Consider the following 25964-nt stretch of genomic DNA (forward strand, 5'->3'; position numbering starts at 1 on the left):
TATTTCTACATTTAGTTGAGGCATCTGTTGCAGCCAAAGCAATGGACACTAGAGGGAGGTATACAGTTGCAGTACAAAACAGCATTTGGGGACTCTTAACATATTTGAAAGAACCCTGTTATGTGAGTGTGCTATTAAATTAAGCTTGGACTTTATTAATAGTCATTTGTGTCAGCCAGTCAGCTGGATATTGGGTTCATTGCACATCACAGGAGTATAAATATATCTAGACAATATCAACATTTGTCTCAGATTGTGCCTGTTTCACGTCATCCTAAGACAGATGAGGTCAAAGACTCCTATTGGCATAATCCTCCAGGAAGACATCTGAAACGGAGTACATTGTATGTCTAACTTTGTACCAGATAGTTTATTCCAGTTTATGGTGGTTGTCTTGTTTAAGACAGGCTTATATAGATCTGTATTTTTTCTTTTTTTTTTTATCTTAATGGGCCATGCAGTAAGAGGTTAAATTGTCAAAGCATGAATATAGTTTGTAAATCTATGGGTCTGACACAAACAGGAACACTGACAAATAAGCCACTCAACCCTTTTTTTTTTTTTTAAATAAACCTATTATGATGCGCATCCAGCAGACGTCCCCATGGTCTATACTATAAATAACTGTATCAATTGTCTGGAACTATTTGATATTTCATTGGATAAAGACATCAAATTAAAAACAGCATATGTTACAAAACAACCCATGAGCCGAGGGATGATATCGTGCGCTTATTTTCTGGAACTGTCGTCACCATGGTGAATGTCATCGCGCACCCGGATTCTTCTTACGCCATTCTGACGCCAGACCCTCCATGCTGCATTCAAGTGATCCCGGTAAAGTCACAAATGCACTTTAGCTACTTCAGAAGAGGGAGAAAAAAAGTAACAACTGCTGTCTTAATATGTACATTAATACAATTAATAGATAAATAATGCATGAATACTTTGGACGTGAGTCATACTTTGCTACAGTAAGCAAAAAAAAAAAAACGCGCATCAAACATGTGGGTTGAACTCTGGTGAGCCATTTAGATTATTCTAGTGTTGTTGCTCCTCTCAATATAAACTGCTGTCAGAAGCAAACATATTCCACAACGCTTATCCGACATATCCTAATCTCCCAAACGCTATAAACTATCGTGTGCACATCTCTGGTGCGCACAATGTAGTAGGAAACATCCGCAAAGAAACGATTTATTTGTTTAATTTTCCTGGAAATGTGTGGCTTGTGTTTAAAGGCTACCAATCGTCACCTCAATGTGTGCGCCTTGTCTGAATCGACCCCATCTGAAACGACATTTGCTCAGACAACATCGCTCACGGTTCGTCTTTCCGACCGGATCTGAAGGTGGCGACTAACGGAGGAGGCTCCTCCTCGACAACAGTTCCCGACCGCCGAGGAGAATTGAAGCTGCCACATTGAAGAGGAACGAAAAAGGCGTCCTGACAGCGGTTTCTGCACTCCCTCCGCTTTCTCTGGGGTAGTCACGGGATTTCAATGTTGATCCTGCTCTTTGTAAGTAGTTCATAACCTAACCTAAGCTAGGCTAGCGAACTAAAACGGTGGCACCTTGGAACTTTTTTTCCTCCCCCCCCCCTCATCTGTGGTCACACACGATTACAACTCCACAGATCCATAAGAGCCCGAGTAAAAGTTGGGTTAGATATTAACTCAGTTAGATGACTAGCACAACACGAGAGAGCTAAAGTAAGTGACACGAGTGGCTGGCTGAATAGAACAATCACCTTGTAGCCACGTTACCATTACGCACAGAGCAGCTCCTGGCTAGTTATAACGTTGGATACAAACGTTAGCTACACGGTTCAAAACCGTGTTACGATTATCAATGTCTGTTTTGTCAGACGGTGTCGCACACACTCGTGTTAGTTACCTATAAAGTAACGAGTACTGGCTCATTTCTGGACTAGTTACTAAACGGGAAGAGCTAGTTGCAGGAACAACCAGACTACGGAGCAGAGCTAGCCTGCTAGCTAATGTAGCAGCATTAGCTTTGTTATGGCTACGGCTATTTCGTAGAGGAATAAAGGCACGTCTCTGGCTAAGATTGTGACTGTTGGCTTACATCGACATGCTTGGGTTGTTTTGTGTTGTATGTGGGAAAACAACCCGTTGGGGTGTTTTATAACGCAGTGTTATTATCCAAGCATAACATCGTGTGCAGTTTCATTAGCAAGGGCTAAGGTTCGTTAGCCGAACAACGAGCTCTTGGGATATCGGCAAAGGTTGGGGTTTCTGTTTGGACAATATTTAACCTAACGATTGCTTGAGTAACGTTTCAGTCAGTGTTTTGGCCAACCTTCACCTCAGTGACATCATGTAGATGTTTAGCTTAACGTTAACATATAACCACGGACTGTGATTTCTTTCAGTATTGTCCAGCTATTCTGGGTTCTGTGCTGGTCGCGACAGACGTCGGTAGTAGTGACGAGCTAGCGGTAACTTAGCTAGATGGCGGCTGAGCTAGCTTAGCGGTAAGTGCCTTCCGCCCTTTGTGACAAATTTTGTCCCACACTATGGTCGACCTATTTATTTGATGCCACATGCCAGAATAGTGTTATAACAGCAACAGGACGTCGATAGTAACCACATACTTCATGCCTGCTGCTTTTTATGCACTCCCCGGTCCCCTCATTGCGTTTTTCAATCTGGTGTCTTTATTGTTCACAAGCCGGGTTTGACTCACTGCATTCGTCAGGCTTCGGTGTGAAAATATAGCTAACACTGGAATAAGGCATGTTTATAATTTACCCTCTTCTGGTTTCCCAAAACAGAAAGCACCGAACCATTTAGCCATGTGGGCTGAGGTGAAATGAGGAAATGCACTTTGGGAGGAAGTTGAGTAGAGCAGCTGTGACAGTAAAGGCCGCAGCACATTCCCATGCATGTCACTTTTCAGTTTATGACCTTCCAATAGTTTCAGTCTGCAGTCTGTGTACAATCAGCTGTAGCTGGCCAGCTCATTCAGATCAACGGCGTTGAACAGTCAAACGTGGCTGGATGAGTCAATAAGTAACTAGTGTAACAGGTAAGGTAATTATACATTTCTGCATATGAGTCATTGCAAGGTGACCTAACTTGCGTGTAGAGAGTATAGAAAAATAAGATGTAGTCATCAAAGCAAACAAAGGTTATGTACAATAGAAGAAGATATCCTTGTAATTATTTTCGGATGTAAATCGCATAACTGTGCCACTGCGGGTAATGCAAACAACTGCCGTTTTTTACGAAAGACTGACACAGTTCCATGCGTCTTCGCGATTGTCTGAGACCTTTATTGCAGAAGTAGGTCACTCATATTGGCGACCTGCTTTATGTTATTGCTAATTGACACATGATGGCCCGCACAGTCCAGCCCAGAAATAGCATAGCTTCACTCTGTCCACTTAGAGCAGGGCTTGCAGCCTGTACAGTGGGAGCATCTTAGGAGATGGTACACTGTATGTCTAATTCATTTTCCATGAGTGGTGTTGCTTTTTTCTTACAAAACATCAAGGTTGACCCTCCATTGCTGCCTAAGCACTGATATACACCACTTGGTGATATTTTAGTTTGCCAAAATAGTCGGCCTACATTCACCTTTATTGTAATTTTCGCTATTTCTGCTTTGTATCTAGAACAAGCGGTAACATATAACCTTTTCATTCTTTTGCCCTGCTAATGAGGAATTGGAATTGTTGAAGTGTGATGATATGCGTAAATAGAGCTTACTTGCTATTCTACACCAAAATGGGGGTTCCTCTTTCTTCAGGTGGCATACAAATGCAATGAGATAAGTAGGGGAGTTCTCAGCCTTGTTTACCATAAATGTGAAAGGCGAGTGCAGTGTACAGTAACATGATACCAAGAAGAGTTACTGTGGGAGAAGAATACCTGTGTTGTAGCCTGCTGGCATTCAGCCCATCTAACCACAGGGTGGCTGTGAGTGTTGAAAGGTAAAGTTGAAGAGGTCCATTCCACAGTGACTGTCTTAACAGATTTGACCAATTTAAAATCCAGTTACGCCCCTGGGTGTTTGGCTGTGGTGAAAATGGAACACAAGCTTTGGTTTTACTATGTGTTTGCTTTCGAAGATCCCTGGCTCCAAGGCAGTTTTGCTGTGTTGAAATCAGCCTAAAGTGGAAAGCTAGGATTAGGTGCCCACACATTTCCCTTCTCATTTCAAACCATCAAGTGAAAAGCCATATATACTTATGCATTAGTAACTATGTGCATCTTGTGTGTTACTTTAATGAATCATGTGCCGGTGTTCATGGTGTTCGTTTACTGTTGTTGCCACAGTGCTGGAATAAAGCAAAGGCACAGACTCTGTAGCACTGGCAGTGTCTGACAGATTGTGGCACCTCTTGTAGATTCTGCTGCAAGGCTGCCTACTGAAACGATAGCAACAGGTAGGAATAGGATCTTCCTTTGTTGATAGTGTTTACAGCTACTTTGTCCAGCTACAGCGGCCAGAGCTACAGTTAGAAGGGAAAAACACACTCCTTTGCCAAAGCATGCTATAGTAAAGGGTGTTGTTATTGTTATTAGAGCTGCTGTTGTAGGCGTACGTCGAAGCTCACCTTTGCTGATTCTGATCTAGTGTTCTGGATTTGAAGAGCTATAATGTAGAAAGTGCTGGGTTGTTGAACACAAACAAACCGGCTGTTTTTCCCTGTTGCATAGCCAGTTTGTTGTTTCTCAGTGGAGTTGGCTTTTTCTTTATTTTTGTTAAGCAGCTTATTAAACACATTTATTGTGATGCAAAATGCCTGACAGCCACTCACAACATAGCCTCTAAATAATGTGTTCATTGTAGCCATAAAAGATTTGCTAACAGTTGTCTGAGATTGTATAGTATGTTTTATGCTTCTTGTAAGAAAGCTGGACTTCATAGGTTTTAAGGCATTGATCAATATATATTATGAACACAGATTCTTGCCAAGGCTGCTCCTTCTGCTGTTGCTTTAGCTTAGCTCTGTGAATGTTGAAAGAGAGCCCCCTTGCTCTTTTTTCTGATCTCTTCACAAGGGACACCAACATTCCCTACAGGAGCACTTGTTGCTACCGCTGAGATAATTGTTGATATGGCAACAGGCATCCCGTGATACTGCTGTCACAGGGCCAAGTTAGTTTCCAAATGTCAGAAGAATTGATGTCACAGTGGGAGACTGCACCTCTTAATAAAATGTGAGCAGGCATTATCTTGTTGGTGTCTGTCTGTTGCTTAGTTTCAAACAGCTGGTCCAGGAACTTGTTTTCAATTTAGACTAATGTAAATTTGCAGATTATTATTTTTGAGGTTGATTACAGATGTTGTAAATTGACTCTGGCATTTGACCCACAATACAGATAGATCTTCATACAAGAACATTTTGAAAGTAGTGCATCTTCACAGGAAGTGGCTGCCTTTTTGAACTGGAATGTGGAAGGAACACCTTGTTTTGTATGTGACTAATCATCTGCATAGCTGTGCAGATTGTTGCGTTACTTTCTAAATTCTTGTTAAAAAGCAATTTAAGTACACGCTGTCCATGCTTGAATAACGTGTTGGTAAACGGGTACAGGTGTGGCTTACTATCATGATATGTGTGTGTTTAGGCTATCGTCCTAGAGCTGAATTTAGTATTGTTTGATGAGAATATTTAGCAAACTACCTCTGGCGTGGCTAAATATGTTTCCACTGACCTATATTCCAGCTCAAAGTAAAAAATAGTTGTGAAACTATCAACAGTTGTGATACACGTAAATATAGACAGCTATTAAGACACTGGTAATGCCTTACATGTGTCATGTGGCTTAGTTCATATGTTACTTAACTGTTCAGTTTTATAAGCATTGCATTTAGTGATTTGAGTGCTTCATATCATTGTGCAAACTTTAGCACACAATGTAAAACTTTGTACAAAGCTGTTTCTGTCAGTTGTTGTCATTAGTGGCTACAATTACAGGTTGTAATTACTCTTACACAAATTGTAGTAGCCGGTGACCTTTTACAAATATCCTCACATCAATTTCAAAATGTATGGACATACTTGTGGTAATATTGTTGGTACATTTGGTATCTTAAAACAGTCACAAATATATAGTAACAGCTAGTACAGTTATAGTTACTGCCTGTGCTTGTTCCGGCAGGAACCCTGGTTTTTGTTGAGAGCCTATTTTACTTTTTCTGCTCCTTTTGTCAGCAGAGAATCAATTTTCCTTTGTTTTCACATTTAATCCCTATTCAAATTCTAGTCAAATGTCAGTGTTATATCTGAATTTGCTTCTCTTTCAAATTTGATTGTTCAGATGCTGATTTAATTTTGTGTAAAGTGAGATTAAAAGTGCAAGTAGGCCACAGCAAGGACAGAACACGCCTTTGTTCTGTTATGTTTTCCCTCTTTTCACTCCTATTTCTAAGGTACTGTGCCCTGGTCTCTTTCAGTCCTTTCCAGAGAAGGATCAGTCCTTGTCCCCATTGGCCCTCCCCTTAAGCGCTATCAGAGGCCTTTGATCGTCATGCTGTTTATCTGTGCTCACTCAGAGACTTCAGAATAGTATGATGATAAGTGGGCTTTGCCATATGTGAGTGCGTGTGCAGGGAGTTGTCTTCTGTTCATGAAAATCAGGGAGGTTAGATATTCTTTTACCTCCATCCGCATTAGCAGGCTATTTTTTTAATTCTTATTTTTAGATAAATAATTAGCTTCCCCCGATCTGAACATAAACTACAATAAGTCTAATGACACAGCAAACATAGGCTTTGTACACTTACATCTAGTCATTTAGCAGACACTTTTATCCAAAGCGACTTACAAGTGAGATACAAGGTACAAGGCAAAGTCAGGTTCTTGGAGGTGTAAGGAGCTCTTGCCTAAGGATCCCTACTGGAGGTAGGCCACAGCTGGGATTTAAACCTCAGTTTCACACACTGAGGGCGGCGAGCTTACCACCACACAGGTAAGCACATATGCTAAAAATCAACAGTACAACAAATACATTATGCATTGTTAAGTGCACACCCACACACAACAGCATGTGCCACTATAGATAGGAATACAGTGAGTGATCAGAGGAACTAATGAAGTAAATGCAGAAATACGCTCACATTACAGCAGCATTTACCATCTTGTATCATGGGTTTGCTGTCTCAGTTCTGAAGTTGGAAAGGATTGATTTTGAACTTGTTGCAACTTTGCGATTGTTCGGCAGTACAATAGTCCAAACACTTCAATTTGTTGAATATGTTTAGGTAGGTTTTACTGTTTTCGCTGCGAGGGGCATCTGTACTGATGTGATGTGGTGAAGCAATACACCCTTCCACTGTGACTGTAGGAATTCAACTTGTAGGCATCTGTTGGGTTGTAATGTTGCATTTATTGAGGGTCATTCTCTACCAGCAGCCTATTTCTAGGCTTGATCAAATACAGTACACCCACGCAAGCGCTTTACAAGCAAGTGCAAAAGGCATTCGTTGATTAAGTTTTCTTCATATACTCTTACTGTTACCAATTTGGTTTTGTCAGAGGTGCAAGATCTTTGTGTTAATTCTGTAGCTGTTAAACATTTTTGGCCGACACAGTTTTACAGGCATTCCACAAGCACGCTGTTAAGTATTTGTGGCTCTATCACCACATTTGAGTTTTTGAGTACAGCGCTGTCTTCCACTATAGAAATGCCTCTCTCTGTGGTTTTCCAAAGTAGAACTGCCAACCATGGGGGGTATGTATATCTTGAGGGTCTTCTTTTTGGAAGCGTGGTTTTTAACTTACTTTAACAGACTTTTATTTTTGCTGTGTGTCAGAGTAGACTGACATTGCATTGAGAGAAAGACGGGCAGAGACGACAGAGCTCCTTGAACAGCATGAACTGTCAGATTTGAACAAAATCTGACAATTTTTTTATTTTGTGAAAACAAACTTTTATTTTGAAATTCTCCAGGGTAGTTAGTGTTAATTGCAGTTTTATTGTTGGTCGCTGTAACTATCTCTGTTTTTATCTAGCCACTTCAATCTGCAAATTTTCCTGTGTGCAGTCTTTTGTCATGAACAGCACTTGTAAAAAGCCAATTAAAAGCCCTGTTACACATATGCATGGCAGAGAAGAATCGGTGGCCTAATTCCTCATTAGGGTAACCAGGGTTCTTATTTACATCACAGTTAAGAAAATGGATTAGTTGAATTAGCTATTCATATGTATATACTCACCCCGGATAATGCATACAAAACGCATGAGTGTAAATGCTCCACTAATAATTTTTTCTAAATGATAAAGGCAGTATTTGCCTAATATTTTTGAAGAGACATGATCTCAACAGGCATGACTTGTATAAATTGGATGGATTTTAGATTTTATCATGTATTATTGTAAACAGAAGTCTTTCCAAGATTTAAAAAGTCATGGTACTTTATAGAATAGTGGAGTCACAGATAAAATAAGTTAAATTGTTGCGGTGTAGAGAAACTATACATTTTAATACTACATTCTTTAAACCAAACAGTAATCTGGAGTCTAAGGTTTAGTCAAGATGCTGGTAATGGTGGCAGTGTTCCCCCACACAGTTGTAATGCACTTGGCAAGTAAGGTAAGGATGCTGTTCTTAGAAAAGAAAGAATGAATGAATGATCTCCCATGCATGACTTATTCTCAGAAACCCAAAGGTGGGCATGTTATCAAAATTCAGTCAACAAAGCATGAGGCCACACAGAATCTACTGACTTGAAGTATCTTTTTAAGCCTTAGGCACATGTTTGCAAATCCCAGGAGTGTGCACGAGGCACAGCAACAGTTTAGGATCTTTCCTGGAGTTTGGATTTACATACAAGTTTCCATCTCTCAATCCTGTCTTGTCCTGGCATGCCTAGGGTTTTTAATGTCTTGCTTCTTACACAAGATAAATGTTTGAGGCTCGAAAATGGAGTAGCAGCATAATTGGTGTAGCTTATAATAGTTGTTAGCGTGTGTTTTTGCTTTTATGCCTGTCTGTCTGTTATTGTGTGTTTTCAAGCATGACTGATGTTGAGAGAGTGTTGTGCACACTACTTCCCTTATATGTGCACTGTTTGCTGAATACAGCTGTGATACCCATAACCCACTTATCATTCTGTATATGAAGGCACAAACAGGAGAAGGGTCTATTGTGACCCTGCAGCTAGCCTCAAAATGGACCCTTCTTCCAAATTTTGGTGAAGTACCTGTGTATGCCAGCATGTCTGTATAAATGTGAAGAGGCAGCTTAAGAAACAATTGGGTGTGTCATTTTGATGCATTGTTTTTGCTACCTGCAGAAATAATGCATCTGGAGTTATTTCTCCTGCTAAACTCTCAAAGGAACCAGAATGTGCGGCTTGGGAGTAGTTAACTCATTTGCATTTTAATACTCTTATTTGGATCCCATTGACATGCAAAAGGAGAAACCCGGTCGTGCCAGATGTTTGGGCCAATTTTGTTATGCAGCTGCACCTTCACACTAGACTGTTTTCTGGTTTTTCATAGCCGAGTAGGCTTTCACCTGTTGTGTTTTTTTCTGTGGTCTTAAGACCACACATTGAATAATATTATGAAAGTAAACTTCCTGCAACGATCAATGCAATCAAAGAGTAATAGGTTTTGTTTTATCATAACATGATAACAGCAGATCTTGGTTGTCCCATGGCACTGTTCTGAGATGGACCAGAGACTGTTTGTCTAATTGTCTGTGAAGATTCTCAGTCCTCCAAGTCATGGTTATCAGTTCTAATCAAGCCTTTTGGATGAAAGAGGAAACGTCTTCAAGAACTTAAAGCAAGTTCAGTTGCCTTTCGACAACACTGAATGTTTGACTGTTGCTCAAATTTGGCACCAACTTTCACACCTAACCAAATGCAACTCGTTCTGCACTTTGAGTTTGAGCACACAGTTTAGTACTCGCTATTTGGAATCTTAGTGAGTGTTTAAACTATGAAAGTGGGCATGTGTGAGAGTTAACAGCACTATATAGGGTTACAGTTTTATCTCGTCATATCTAAGCACTTGCTTAAAACGAATAAATAGTGGTTTCTTCCTATCTTTTTGGTGTGAGCACGCTACTAGTTTGAGCACAGCTGCCATTTGAATTGAGATCTGCCCACCAAGCCTATCAACAGCATTGACGTCATTGCAAGGAACCAGCTGGACCATTGGGCAGGTGTGATATTCTGCTTTATCTCAACTATAGTCACAGACAAACTCTTGCTTCAACTTTTTTGCTTGCCTTTCACTTTTTTGGCGCGGCCTCTTTTGTTTAATGTTGCTTATCCAGTGTTATGTCCTCTTCATGGGTTTTCTTCACATCTTACCAGCTTTCATTTTGCTATTATTGCTTCGTCCCTGCACTCCTAGACATTTCCAAGCATATCAGTTATCTCCTATTTGGCACTTGCAGAGGCCACAGGAATGAAGACATGCTTCTGTGACACTTAGCCCCATTTCTATTCCCACTGTTTTATGGTGCCTTTAAGTTTGATTGCTAGTGTCAGTGGTTTCAGACAGCTAAAGGGAAAATGCTTCCGTCACCTTGTATTTATACAATGTGTGTATGTGTTTTTTATGAATGTGTGTAGCCTGAGTAAATGGTTTCAATCAGACACTAAAAGGAGAAATATTTCCAGTGGGTGTAGCAAGCATGTGGGCGTGTTGGGCAAGCATGTCAGGACCTTTATCTTTCTTGTGCAGTCCACGCTGCTCTCACTTGAAGTTGAATAGGGCTTCCTCCCTCATGCCCTCCTGCCTCCTCTCACTGTCCATCTTGCCATGGATGACAGGCGCACCCTTTGCTCCTTGACTTGGCTCCCACACAGCAAATTAGCCCTCCAGCTGCTTCAAGGCAGTACAGTATGGTCGTGCCCAGTCTGGCTCCAGACAAAACATTAGCGAGACTCAGGCACAACCTCAGACCACCAGACAGGGTTGCATGAAATCCTAACATCTTTCGCAAGGGGGGAAGAAGATGGACTCACACATTCCATCTTTTATGTAAAGGTTGGACATTTTGCCACCATGCCCTGTGTATTCATTATCCAGACATTTGGGCTCATTTGCTTGTGTGTATTTTTCTTTCTATTTTAAGAAGCGTCTTTTACTTGTGGCAAATATATTACCCGAGTTAAAATCATAACCATCTACTGGAGATGTCCCAAGCCGATCATAAGGAACAGGGTCAGGGCTAATTAAGGCAAAATTTATAGGATCAGTATTGGCTTAAATGAAAGGAGATCTGACTTTACTCTTACTTTGTATCAAAGTTTCTTCTTTTCTCACCTCCGTCGGTTGAACAGGAAGGTTGAGCTGCTCAGACATTCACACAGATTGAAGCGAACAGGCTAAACTTTATTTGAGTCGGCCACAATGCTTGTAACATTACATACATTCCATTAACGGAAGTCATACAAAGGATGTATCAGTTTAATTTGAAGCTTTTCCCACTGTCTGTATGTAGTCTATGAGCTGACAGTGCAGTTGCAATTGTTATTTAATGTAACTTTACTTGATGTACTTGTTGGGTCTACTTTTCTCTTTCTGTTACTTCACTTTTATAGACTTTGAGGACACTCAGAGTAATTAACTCAAATACATGCAGGTTAGGGGTTTAGTTGGATAAGCACTCCCAATCATCGTGCACCCTGAATGGCAGCTCTCCTCAACAACAATTTGCCCATGTGATAAGCAGTCCAACACTAGCAACTTCTTGCAGATTGCCTTTTAGCAGACACCTAATCTTAAAGGACACAGAGGACATCTCTTCTATCTGCACTGCACATAGTGTGAATAGTGTATGTTCTGTATATTCTAAGGGTGGTGATAGGGTACCTAACACATGTAAGGTGACTGCAGAAGCACCCAGTGACTCCACAATTATAGAATGCCATGGCATTAAAATTGTAATAATGCAGTGAAAGACTTTCAATTAGGATTTCGACTCTCTCTTCTATCTCTCTCCATGCACTTTAGCTGTGATAACCTCACTACTTCCTTGCAATCTATTTTTGCCGTTACAAGCTTTCTCAATGGAAAATATTAAATCATATAAGGTTACTACCATACAAATGTAATAATGAACAGCTCCATCACCTAAAAATGATGAATTAACATTTGGAGGACACCCAGGGCCTGGTTCCCATTCTTTTTCAGCTTTATCACCTGTTTAGGTTTGCCTGTCCCTTTCTGTTCTCAGATACCAGGGTCCTTATCAACTAGTACTTTCACTCCCTGCTCTCTTACACTTCCCATCTTGCTCACTCACCTTCTGTTCTTTCTCCTTAGTCACTATAGGAGATTTCTGAAAGAAGCCAGTTGATTTAGGGAGTTCTCCCTATCAACTCAAGTCATCCCCCCCACCACCACCCTCATGTGACGAGGAATAGGGTACCAAGGGAGCTTTCTCTGGCCACTGCGTGGGCCTCTCTTTTTCTCAGTGACCTTTCTCCCAGTTTAGTATATATACTTAGGCATAGATGGGAACCCAAATGCACTCAATTCATACTTTATAACAATTTGACGGTAATATGATGGGATGCTGTACGTTGATTCAGGTTTTGTTTTTTACATTTCATACCTACTTTTAGCTTGATTTTAAGGATGGTCAAATCGCATTTACCTCCGAAAAAGTGATCTATTAGTCCAAAGACTAAAATTGGTCACTTAGAGTGAAGAAGTGAGGTAATTCAAATTCAAATTGAATTAAATTTAGAGCAAAAATGCTAAAACTTGGTTGTCCTATGTCATCAAATGTGAATGTTTGATTTAATCTTAGTCTTCTGTTATAATCCTCTGAGTATCATTGGATTTTGTACTGGTTTTTGGACAGAAAAGGTAATATTAATTGAGATAACAATCCGCAGATGAATCTATACTTAAAACATTTATTAGTTGTAGCCATACATTATTGTATGAATTGTCATACTTGTTTCACTACAGTTAACTACTAAAGTAATGGCATATCACCTATTCACGTTTGACTCTGCTGGAGGGTGCTGACTCGATGTCAGACTTCAGTTTTTAAGTCTTTTATACACAGCGCTTCTTGTTTCCTGTGTGGTTACACATGTATTTGCTTCTACAGACAACTCTGATGTGCATGCGCATGTGTGTTTGTTTGGTCTTTCCTGCATGTGTGTAACTGCAGAACTAGTGTGCAAATTTCAGAATGATTTGCATGTGTTCCCGACAGTGCTGTGATGGCAAGCTGGCAAGTTGTGTGGCAGGCCTGATGTTACCACAGTGTACTCACTTCTCTGTTGACAAGCTTGCTCAAGAAGAGAGACCTAGATTTCAGTCATCTTCAGTCTGGTTTTTTTTCAGTCAGGGAAATTACATGAATTCTGTCTGTCTGCTTAAACTGCTTATCAAAACAGTAGACTATTAAACCAGACATGCATATTAGCGCGTGTGTTTTTTCTTTCTGTCTTCATCAGTGCAGTGCAGTGAATACAGATTGTCTTGGAGCTTTGTCCTATTCCACCTGCACGCTGTGCAACACTGATGCTGCCACTGCTCATGATTTCAATCTAGCATGGCTTTTCTGTTCGTGTATGGTACTGCTAACTATGAAATAGTGTTTTTGCCTCTTGGTAAGCCTGGTGTTGGCTGCATTTAAAACCCAGTCAGCATGAAGTCACTTTGTGCATCTGGGCAACCCTCCACATTCCAGTTGCTTTTCATCTTTTAGCATAAGCTGTCATTGTGGTGTCCTTGGTGCGTCTGCTGGCTCTTCTGTTCTTCACCGTTTCCTCTATGTTTCAGTCTGTCTTAACTGTCTGCTCTTCTTTAAGCACATTTTAACTGCCCGCTCCCGCCCGCTGTCCATCCTTTCAAATTTTCCAGGATTAGAGACTGATGCAAACAAAGCTTTTAAAGTCTGGTTACCTTTGTCCAGGCTTTATAAGTCTGCATGCAGTAATGCCACATTGTGTTTAGTACTACTCAGAGGCAGTAATTAAAGGCGTCACATAGGATTTCGGCCATCACACAAGGGGGGGAAAAAGAAATCTAGACTGTTTTGAGTGCCCTTGTCACTGTTACCAAGTATGAAAAATAGCGAGGTGGAAAGAAATTTTAGAGAGAAGAGTGGGTTGATACATCTCTTTGACAGTGACTCTGAGGTTGGCATTTAACTGAGGGGATAAGTGACAGTGAGTTGGTGTGGTTTTGAAGAGTAGCCATGGGTTGCAAAAATTAAATGTCTGTGGCTTTTTTTTTTTCTTCTTCTTTTCAGCCAAACTAGAAACTAGGCAGGTGGGGTGGAGAGGCAAAATAAAACAGGTGTATACGATCATACACTTAAGTTAAATATCCTAAGTATTTGATTTAGTGAAATGGGAACAGAGAGTCTTGTCAGTATCAAGGAGGTGAAAAGAGGGAGCGTGGGATTGAAATGCTGTTTGAAGCTTTGCCCACCTTGTAATCCTCACCTTGTGACTACTGCCTGTGACACCGTGCTAAAGTCCAAGCCCTTTCTGTTCATTTCCCTCCCACTACTTTGGTAAGTAGTTGGCATAGTAATAGCCAGCTCTTGTCATCCACTTTCCCTCTAGTCTCCCTTTTCCCCTCCTTCCTCTTCTGACTCCCCTCTTTTGTTGCTCTGAGATGGTTCCAGTCAGTTTGTGGCGGCTGGGTTTAGACTGTCAAAGACTTGGCACAATTTGACTCTCTACTCTGACTAGTCACAGACCAGACATTACCTGGCCAGCCAGACAGCCTTGAGAAGCGTGTGTGTGTGTGTGCGCGCGCGTGCTCCATACGTTTTCCATTGTGGTGACCGGTGGTGAACCCACTGTGAAGTAATACAAAGTTGTAGTCAGTTTATAACAGAATAAAAACTGAGGCTAAAAATGAAACTGTCAAGATGGCAAGTTCTTGAATGTAGTTTTGCAGATGCTGAAAGCTGAAAATTTTGAAGAAGACCAGTCTAATAAAACATAAAATCTTAGGATACAACTGTCTTCTGCCATTGCTAACACAGCTTTGAGAGTACCGTGGACTGTGTTTCAGTCAACCAAGAAGACGGGAGTGAGCACAGGTTGACAAAATGATTGTGGATAACAGGACTATACTGTGAAAGTTCAGAGCAGGGCTGAGGATTCATAAATTAAGTATTCAAATTAAAGCCCAGATCTGAAACTGGTTAAAGAAGCCTGTTGATTTGGAGCTAATCTAACAAGATACATCTATTGTAATGACAATAAACCTATGACCTAAATTTACCTCTTGTTATTAAATTCTATAAAATCCACAGTTGCTGTTTGAACTCGTCTGTTGTTTAATTAATAATGGTTCTTACAGTTGGAAAGTTGGACTCTTTGACATCCCGCTGTCCATATCAACAAATCGTAACTGTCTGCACCTCGTTCTGTCTTCGCAGGGTTTCTGTGTTGACTTGAGCCGTACCTATATGGCGTGTGTGAGCGGAGAATTTTGCCAGGCACAGCACCTCACCTCTGTGGAGAAGTGAATCGGCCGCCCCCCAAGGGACTACGCCACCCAGAAACCTCCCTGACTGCCAGCACAGTAGGAACTGCTGACTCTTCCGAAGGCCCACTGGGATACTGCGTAGTCTTTGGCCCGACTGCCCTGCCCTGTCCCAACCAATACGAAAAACCTTTGCTTTCCACTTTCTCCTTGAACAGCCAATCACAAACAGCTCTCCTGAATGGGGTAAACTGATTGGATGACTCCTGGATAGTCTCTTCATCATTTTTCTTTTTTTCCTTTTTTTTTAAATTCCAAATCCTTTTTTTTTTTTTGGTTTTCTGTTAATTAATTTTTTACATCGCGAAGTACTGTGGACTAGTTTATCCTTTTTGTTCCCTTCTCTGTGTACATCATCCCATAGTTGAACACCTGTTATCTTCCTGAACCATCCTACATGTGTTGTCATTTTTATTTATTCTACCCTTTCCTGAATACATAAGTCACCTAGCAGTCTTTGCTGACTTCTGAGCCAAAAGTCGCTTTTGTTTTGTAAGAGTATTGTATTGTAATTGTTTTTTTAAGCCGTCTCGCCAACATGAACCGCCCCGCTGCAGTCGAGATTGCCTACGAGTGTATGAGGTTCCTCATCACCCACAACCCCACCAATGCCACGCTTAACAAGTTCACCGAGGTATGTCCTCATCTGCCTTTCTGTATCGTTGTGTGTCTGTGTGTTTGTTCCTCTACTTCACATCCTCTCTTGGTTGATGTCTTCCAGGAGCTGAAAAAGTTCGAGGTGAACACGCTGGTTAGAGTGTGTGATGCCACCTATGATAAGGCTCCAGTAGAGAAGGAAGGGATAAAAGTCCTGGTGAGTTGTCAGTCACATGCACATTTGTGGCAGCCTTCCCTATGATATTTTTTTTTATCCTTTCCAGCCTAAAACTCTCTTTTCTCTACTGTAGGACTGGCCCTTCGATGATGGTGCCCCTCCTCCCACTCAGATTGTGGATGACTGGCTCAAGCTGGTTAACACCAAGTTTCGAGAGGAACCTGGCTGCTGCATTGCTGTGCACTGTGTGGCAGGGCTTGGCCGGTGAGTGGCTAGCTGTGTTTGTCAAGCGTTGTGACTAATCCACTGTTGAATCTGTACTGTTCTCCTCTGCTATTTACCCAATTAACCACAATCTTGAGTCACAAAAGCAGCAGGCTACCCCAAACATCTTGTCTTTTTTCCATCTAACATCGATTTGGAGGAAGCTGCACGCAAACTATCAGCTTCTCTCCTGTGTAATGCTGCCCCATATGACCTAATCTCTCATCCCGTGTTTCCTTTTCCTGTTAGTATTATCTGGTGTTATCAGTGTGACGCTGCTGTTTTGGTCTTTTAGACCAGGGTCTATTTCATGTCCCCTTCAGTAAAGTGACTTCAGAGAGATGCAGACCACCTGTAAGAGTCAGCACAGAAACAGTGTTTCACTTCACTTATTCGAGTGTATGGAAATAAGTCTGTTTAATCTTCCTTCTGTCTTTGTACCACTTGTTGCTTCTTCAGTGTTGGCTGCACAGCTTAGATTTGGCTAAACATGATACACTGTACATCTACTTCTGTCCCTGCTCTTGCGTGACTCATTTGAAATACACACAGGTGATTCATTCAGTATCTTGAAAGGCTGTCCTCTCTTCCTGCTCGTGTTATTGCTCTGTAAACAGACAATCAGCCTGTTCGTCTTATCGTTGGTGACAGTCTGTAGCTGTTGCTTCTGCAGACTCGGAAAGGAAAGGCGATTGCGTTTTGCATGCGATCTGTCTGTTGGTCATGCGACTGCACATTTCATGTGCAGATATGCACCGTCATATTCACAGACCAATGTGACAGCAAATTACAAACGCACCGCGCTGAATAAACAACATTAGTGGGTTAACAAAAAGGCAGAAGGACATGACGTTAGCAAGCTAGTGTGAAAATGTCTTTCCTGACCGCAAAGTCACAATAAGCCAATCAGTTTTCAATGGCTTCCAGCATTTGGCATCGCTGCGGCATTCCAGAGGTTGTATAATTCCCAGTATTGGTTAGACTGGCATTTTCTGAATTCATCTCTTCTTCCTTCTGTTTACTGCAGTCATAAGGGTTTTCCACAGCCTTAGCGTCTGATGTACTTCACAACATTCTGTTAAGGCCCTCAGTGTGGGAGGCTGCAGCTATGTGCGATGTTGTTTCTGGTCCTTTCTTTAACAGTATTCTCACCCCATCTTTCACACTATTGTTTCTTTCTGTCTTCTTCTTTCTGTCATTTTTTTTTTCTCCCTCACATACTTTTCTTCATGAATTTGCGCTGAGAAAGAACCCACCAAAGAAATGCTGTATCAGCACTGAGATTTGACCTGCCAAGTGATCCATAAAGATAAAGAAGATGTTCTATTTATTTATTCATTCTTTCTCATCCTCTCTACTCTGGTGATAAAGGAGAAGTTTGTCTTACTGTAAGTTATCGCGTGTGTGAGCGAGTGTGTGAGAGTGTGAGGCTCAGGGTGTGAGCACAGTGCCCCAGCAGGGCAACGGTGAACTTGTGCACCCCTGTTGATTTCCCAGGCCGGTTTCCCAGGTTTAAACCCCCTCCTCCCCCTCTCCCACCATATTACTATGGAACCATGTGGACCTTGGCATTTAATATTCTCTTCTCTTTTTCTCCCATCTCCGCCTCACTGTCTCCTTGAACTGGTCCACCGGATTTCTTTACCTCTCAGAGCTCCAGTCTTGGTGGCCTTGGCCCTCATTGAATGTGGGATGAAGTATGAGGATGCTGTGCAGTTCATAAGGCAGTAAGTAGCCTCCCTACTTCTCTGTGTGAAGGGTTTCAATAAAGACTGAACCTTATTTAAGTCAATGTTGTGACTGGTGTAAATAGAAACAAAGTTCATGCAAAAAGCATATAGTAGATCAGAGTTGAATAAATGGTTCAGCATTTTTGGATCTATTGCTCTAGTTCACTGTAGAAACTGTTTTATACATCTTGTGATTTGTACAGATATATATATATATAAATCGAGAATGATATGTGTTAATTAGTGAGTGCTGGCAGGCAGATTTTGTTGTCTTTTGGCAGAGCCAACTCAGCTGCTCTCCCTTGTTGTCAGGTTTGTTCTAAGCTAACTGTTGCTTTAAATTCATCAGAGTGGTATTGATCTTAATGCATTAAAAATGTAGAGCTATTTTCTTTAATCACTACAATAACGACTATAGTGCCTACATTAGCGTGTTCTTTTGAATATTATTGTTTTAATTTCCTGCCCTTCATTTTTATTTGTGCTTCTCACAGGAAGAGACGTGGAGCCTTCAACTGCAAACAGCTTCTTTACCTCGAGAAATACAGACCCAAAATGCGTCTGCGGTTCAAGGATACCAACGGCCCCAACTGCTGTGTGCAGTAGGCTGCCTGTCGGTGCATCTTTCTTATGCACATCTTGTGGGGTATCTTCCAATAAGGGGAGATTTCAAAAAAAAAAAAAAAATGGAGAGAGTGCTATCAGTAATTATTGTGATGATTTGTTAACACTGAGTCATGGTTAATTGATCAGAGAGCAAGCCAGTGATCGAGTGAATGAATCCAGATCTGGGGATCCACCAGCCGAACCAATGAATGGAAGGTCAAAGCACACAGATAGGCCCGCCTCCCAGTTATACTGTTCAACCACGGGCCCGATTTTAATTTTATTTTCAATTCAAGTCCATCCTGTTCTATTTTCTTTCTTTTTTTTTCTTCCTTTATTTCAGTTGTAATCATGGGATAACGTTTTCCATTTTGTGAATTTTTTTTTTTTTTTTTTACGCAAACAATTGTGATGAAAAGATGCAATGTTAAATGATATTTAGATTTTTATTTCCATTAGTTGTTGATATGATTAGGCTAGAATAATGTAACTTTTAAAAAAAACATTTTTAGACTTTAAACACATATTGTTACTGTCCATTTTGGCATTGGGGTGTTTTTTTTTTAATTCTCTCTATTCTCTATTCTTTTATTTTTCCTTTTTTTCATAATTTTTGCACAAAAACTCAAGGTTCACCTAAAAATGCAGTAATGTTTTTTAATTTACCCTTCACTTGCTTACGGTCACTTTCAGTTTAGGGGTTCACAGAGTTTGAAGATGTCTGCAATATTTATTCACAAGATATGCTATGTGTGGTGGTTATGAGTCTGGCAGGGGAAAGGACACTCTGTTATCCAATAGTTTTTTGTTTTTTTTTTCTTTTTTTTTGTATACTTTGAGAGCCATGTTTAGTTTTTTTTAGTTTTTTAGTTTTTTTTTTTTTTATCTCGTTGGAGTGCAATAATCAGTCCACCTCAGACAAGCCCACCAAACCCTGCTGAGCATTTTACATATACACATACACACGCTCATCCAGACAGGTAAACGGGGGGGGGGACAAGAGTAACATCTCCTACAACAGGTACTTCTCCTGCTTTCACTCTCCCTAATGGGGCTATTATAGGACTTCCCTAAATATGCATACATTCATACACCCAGAGCCTAAGATCCAATCTGAAAGACAAAGTGGAGAAGAATGAAAATGGTCAGTTTTTTATCATTGTACCCATTTTGAAAACATCCCCAATTCGTATTGGTTCTTTAAAGATAAATAAATTGAAATACAAAGCATAAGCACGTCTCTTGTTCTGTATCAGTTAACCATTAATATTGCTGGACAAATGCCTGTGAACTTTGTGAACACCAGCAGGTGCTCCGTTAGTGTTTTTGTTCCGTCTGCCTTTCTCCTTCCAGGTCTTCAGTAGATTCATCATAGCTAAATGTCCTTTTGTTTCTGTTTTTGAAAATGAGCTACAGTGCCATCGCCTTGCGCTCGGTGATAAAAAGCTGCGTGTTCTCATTATGCCCGTCTGTCAAAGCCTGGCCTGCATGTCCCTTTTCCCCCCACTGGATAGTGACTCAGCACCACGTGGAAGGCACAGGACACCATGGTATTGAGAAATGACTCACAACCACAACTGGTGATCACGACTCCAGGCGTGAGATGAACCTAGTCAAAGTGCCCCCTCTGCTGTTTAAATCACGTCATGCCAACACACCTTAACAGGTCCAAAGGTAAAGGACACAGTCCTCGATTTTGCTACACAAGCTCTCTGAAGTGAAGACATGTTTTTTTTTCTGATATTTAAATTGTTGAGAGTGAAACAATACATTAACATGACAATGAGTTTTTCTTTGAGTGAATAAGCACTGACACCGATACAGTCTGTCAGTTATTGTCAGTGCTTACAACAGTGTAGCAGAACCACAAACAAATTAGCTTGTGTTCAATGCTGCACAGCCTGCTTTGAATTTGAATGCCATCTACTATGAAATCCATGAAAGTTTAAGTCCCCAGTTTTTAATTCAGCTTTCCAATTACAAAAGCGAAAGCAAGTTTTGCAAGCAGCACTCTCCTGCCAATTGCTTGTAAAGACGTTTTTAATTTATCCCATTGATATCCTGCGGCAGACGACAGGAGTACTCACCGGTTTAAATAGAGACAGACGTGTTTAGTTAGGGGTTTAAAGACGCATCAGGTGCACTTCAGAGTATATTCCGGTCTCTGTGTGTCATGCGCCCCATGAATAGAGGTCACCAAGAGCTAACAGGATCTAAATAGGGCTGTAATTGATGTAGCTTAGAAGATAAATGACTCAGTGTGTTGTCACTGTCATCAAAGCCACAAAGCTCTTTCACAATGGGCTGGTAGCAAGACGGAGGCATTGGTTTCTATGTTGGGTGACTCATCTTGAGTGAGAGAGAAAAAGTATGTTAACTCCTCACACTTGGTGATAATGAGCTAATAAGCATAATGTTTCTCATCTTTTGTGTGTTAACGAAGATCCATTACATTTGCACATTTGGTTTAAATAAGCAAGTGAACATTTTTGATTTAATAACCAGTCAACACTCAAATGATGCTATTGTTTTAGTGAGAGTAGCCACAGCACCAAGAGTTTCTCTAACTAATAAATTGTTGTTGCATGCTGCAAGTGGCAACAGTGGTGTTAGCAGCCCTCCACCCCTCTTTCTTTCTTTTTTTGTTTTAATTGCACCGATGTAGAGGCCACTAAGCCAATCTGTGCTGTCAGACTGTGTGTGGAGTTATTTCTGTTAACTGGGTTGTAGTGTCTGCAGGTTAAGCTTGTTAAGTTAATTGATCTTGTGAGGCCACAGATACCTGGGTTTGGGTTGTTATTAGTGTCATGTTTGGCCCATTATCCAGCAAACATTAGTCCTGTGATCCAGCAACACGATTTGTTTGCTAAGGCGCGTTTATCAATGCAAAAATGATCTAGTTTAACATTGGAGAATCTTTTATTTTTTTGTTATTAGTTTTCTGTCATGCACTTATTTATAATGTCCTTTGTTGTCGGTGCCTGACATGGGAACTAACTAATCAGCAGCCTGATCGGCTACATTACAGTAGTTGCGCTGTTGCCTTCTCTCTGTTTCAATGTGACTAAGGAAGAGATTTACAAAGTGTATGTTCCTGACCTGAAAATATTCACCGCAGAAGATTTTATTAAGGTTTTACTGTAATTGTGCTAATGCTGAGTATAGAGTCCGTTAAATCTCCTAAAGAGCTCCATGACATCAAGAGGCTAAGAACTACTTTTATATCTGCTATAAAAGAACGCAAGCGGTTCAGATTCTTCTACAAGAGCCTTGATCTCCTTCAACGCTGATCTGGGCCGCGCCACTAAGAGCAGCCAGCTCCGCAATGTGCCATTGTGAATCGTGGCCCTTTAAAAATGCATGCTCGCTCTTGGCTCTGTATCTTTAATGAGGTGTGTCTGAAATATTTGATAGCCTTGTGCTCATTTGAAAAACAAATACATTTATTTTCATTAATATTTGATACGGAAATGAATATATGTAAAACACATACATTAATTAGTCTGTTTTGATCAATTGTCTCCGTCTAATGCAGACCGAGTATTTCCGCACACTAACTCCCCACAGGCTACACTGGTGCATATCATTCTCTGGTGCTTCAGAGCAAAACCATTTAATTTTCAAAATGGGATTTAGCATCTATTAAGACTACACACATTCAAAGAAATTATCAATTTTCACTCAGAAGTGAAGCAGATTTATAAAAAGGTGGTGGTGGTGGTGGGGGGGGGTGTTACTCACATTAGAATATGTTGCTTGAAGGAGCAATGAATAGGGATGTAAAAACCACAAATGTGGCTTTTGCAGATAGTAACTGTGACAACTGAGAACTGACTGTGCCTTAGAGGCCCGCAAACACGGCTGCAGCGTCAATTGAGGTTACTGAAGTCAGAGAGATTGGGGTGAGCAACTAGAGGAGGATTATATTCTACAGTAAAAACAAAACAAACAAAAACATGCAGGGTATTTTATAGGCTAATTGCAGAGTCAGGATATTTACATGAAGACCCAACAAAATATAACAGTGTACACAATTATATAGAAAACCCAACAGCCCCACTCGAGCAGCACTAAGCGACAGTGGAGAGGACAAACTCCACTTTTAGAGTAGGAAACCTCCAGCAGCAGCAGCACAGGTCGGTAGGGCCAGTAACTGCACTCTGGAGATATACAGCTCTGAGGCTCCGATACCTGCAGGAAATTACAGAAGCACTACTACGGGAGCGAGAATAGAAAAGAAAAGTTAATGACATGCAAATATAGGCAAATACTAATGCCAGCGAGAAGGAGAAATGCTCAGAAACAGCATTCAGATCTTCACATCGGAGGGGAAAAATATAATTATCAGCTTGTGAAATGACTTCAGTTTATTGAAGTTAGATTAAAAACAAGGGTTTTCATGGATGTTTGAGTTGGATGAGTTGGATTTGGATTCTAATGTGACAGTAATGTTTGACTAAATGTTTTTTTTTATTTTTTTTATATTATTTATTTAAATCTGGGTATAAAGGCGACAGTCTGGTGTCCATATGAACATGACAACAGGATTTGCTTACTGTAAGCATAATGTGCTCATAGGTGAGTGTTAGGCAACACTGCTTAGACCTACGGGGTGTTGGAAAAGTTTGAAAGAAAAAAATATCATAAGCTTATCGTGTAAACTTTAATGTTCTCCAGCATTTCCATTTAAACCAGTATTTCAGCTTCAGCTACTTCAAAATGTTCAAGCACATTTCCAACAGCGTGCACAGGAAAAAGTCCTTTCATATTATTCTATTGTAATCCTCTGATGTCCTATGTTAAAGGGCAACTTCACCCATTTCAACTGTCTTATTCGGCTTTAGTCTGGGGTAGTACATGCATATGCTCTCTGCCTTCTCTATATTAAAATATCTGTCGGCTTCTAGCTGAAGAACTCCTGCAGATGACCTCGCAAGGAGGGGTTTTTATTAATTTAGATGATGTCATCTGGTTGTCCATGCTAGAGCTTGTACGCTTGGTTGACCTACTCCACCAGAATTCCTCCAGATGACATTTCAGAGAGTTTTCCTGTAAGAAGCAGAGAGATATTTTAAAATTGGGAGTGCAGGGTAGACAATTAATGTCATTCATATACATATGCACACGTATTTATACTGGATTTGATCCTCAAACTAACTCCATAGGTAGAAAGTCAACCTTTAATATTGAAGATATTCAATATCAGCTGTTGGTGACAGTGGACAATAGGTAAATTCATGCACTTCATGGATTTCCTTAATGCCAAAAACACAGCATTGCAGTATAATGTCTGCGTGCACGTGCAACATCAGCCAATTTCCTACAGTCATCAGACAACGTAATGCCCGCGTTTCACACTAGATGGTGATGGAGACCTGCACGAACAGCAATATACCACGTGCATTGACCACTAGAGTGCAGTACTAATACACCGGTCCGTCAGAAGCGATGGTGGTGGGCCGCAGAGTTGAGAAGTGTGATGTATTCTCTCTGGCAGCACCTTTGACAGCGCCAGTCTGGTGAGTCATTCTGCCACTGTTCACATTCAGGATGTTTGGATTCAGCAGCAGCGGCGGTGTAATAATTAATAACCATATATTTAGTATTTGTGCATCAAGGAAATGGAGCATGTTTAACTTCCCCGTGACTCACCCTTACTTAACTCTGCAACAAGGAAAATGTGCTTCTCTTTGTACAAATAGAAGCCGGGTGCTAGTCGACTTGGCACGTGGAAGCGCTTTTTATTTTTTTTACGAGTTCCAAACTGCAAATTTCCAGCAAACTCCATCCCTGCAGATGACGCCAAATTAAATGTTGTTTGTTTATATCCTGAACGTTCTCAGATGTCTTGCCAGAATAGCATGGATGCTTATTGAAAAAAGAGCTGAGGACAGGGGAATTGCATATTTAACAAAAAATGCGGCACGGTCGTTTTGGCACGGGCCCGGCTTTATGTGGGTGAATCTTATTGTGCCGCGCTGCTTTCTGCCCTTGGGCCTCGTCGCTGGGAGCCCAGCCAGTGTTGATGAGTGCGAGTGGATTGGTGAATGACAGGCCGAGACACTGCCAGTCAATCAGCGGGGGTTGTGTGGCCCCACTCCTTCCCTCCCTAGGAAATGAGATATGTGTCATCCTCCTATGAGGGATCTCACCATGGCGCCGGCGCCGCCGCACTACCTCTGCTGTGCCAAGTCCTCTCTGCCTGACTCTGCTTCTCCCTGATAGTTTGTCTACACTAGTCACTCTCTTCTCTCCCTCTCCTACCTTCTGCTTCTCCCCATCTGTATCCACCTGTTTGCTTATCAGCCCTGCTCTCATCCTCAGCTCTATCTACCCTCTAACCACCACCCACCCCCCCTCTCTCCACTTTCGTTCACTGTTGCATTTCGACCCCTTCAAGCACCATCTCTACTCAGAGCCTTCCTCAGCTCGTTCATTGCCTTTATCTCAAAGCTGGTGGAAGACAAAAGCTGAAGTGGCGAATAGACGGCAGATGAGTGCCGTGTGATATCTTTTCCGCTGGCTGACCTTCATTCATTTGCTCGCTGAAAATGAAACGGTTATCCAGAACGGAATCCCACGGTAGAGGAGGGGGCTTGATTAGACCCAAAGCGTTTTTATAGCAGCCATATCAATAGCCCCAAAGCAGCCATAAAAGGCCAATGTATCCTGGCACAGCATGCTTTAAGTGGCTGCTTTAACAAGCGCTGCTACTAATTGGCCGTGTTGGAGCTTTCTATTCATTAACAGCTAGGGTCCTGCTCTTCTAGTAGGCAGGTGAATGGGTGTTTCTTTTGTCTTAAATCTGTAGCAGCCACTCCTCACTTATTCGCCACATGTGAATGAATTAGACACCTTTTACCAGATTTGTAAATGTGGAATCATCAAACTATTCCCACTTTTACTTGCAGGTTTTGTATTAGCCAATATAAATGTGTATCACAATATATTCCACTCATTTCTACCCATGTTGAACCTAATATACTGTATTAAATATGAATTAATATGATCTCCGCTCCTCTGCGCCGCACTGGTCTTTCCGCGAGAGATCACCTTTTTTGAGGTCAGCTGTCAAAACATTCTTCGGAGACGGCGTCAGTATCCTCGGTGTAATCTGTTC

The 25964-nt window shown here is 41.2% G+C and overlaps 1 protein-coding gene across 2 annotated transcripts; it reads left to right on the top strand.

Annotated features, from left to right (window-relative positions):
* Positions 1–1351: 1351 nt before the first annotated feature.
* Positions 1352–20090, top strand: ptp4a2b (protein tyrosine phosphatase 4A2b). 2 transcript variants are annotated; one of them, XM_026347739.1, is made up of 7 exons: positions 1365–1519; positions 15363–15655; positions 15995–16103; positions 16191–16283; positions 16378–16508; positions 18161–18235; positions 18733–20090. In XM_026347739.1, exons 2-7 carry the CDS (start codon positions 15651–15653, stop codon positions 18842–18844), a joined length of 525 nt encoding a protein of 174 aa, XP_026203524.1. In that variant the 5' UTR covers positions 1365–1519; positions 15363–15650; the 3' UTR covers positions 18845–20090. The 2 variants fall into 2 exon arrangements, with proteins under 2 accessions (XP_026203523.1, XP_026203524.1); XM_026347738.1 differs by having other exon boundaries at positions 1352–1519; positions 15995–16283.
* Positions 20091–25964: the final 5874 nt, after the last annotated feature.

The sequence above is a fragment of the Anabas testudineus genome, chromosome 11 (assembly GCF_900324465.2).
Source record: "Anabas testudineus chromosome 11, fAnaTes1.2, whole genome shotgun sequence".
Lineage (NCBI taxonomy): Eukaryota > Metazoa > Chordata > Actinopteri > Anabantiformes > Anabantidae > Anabas > Anabas testudineus.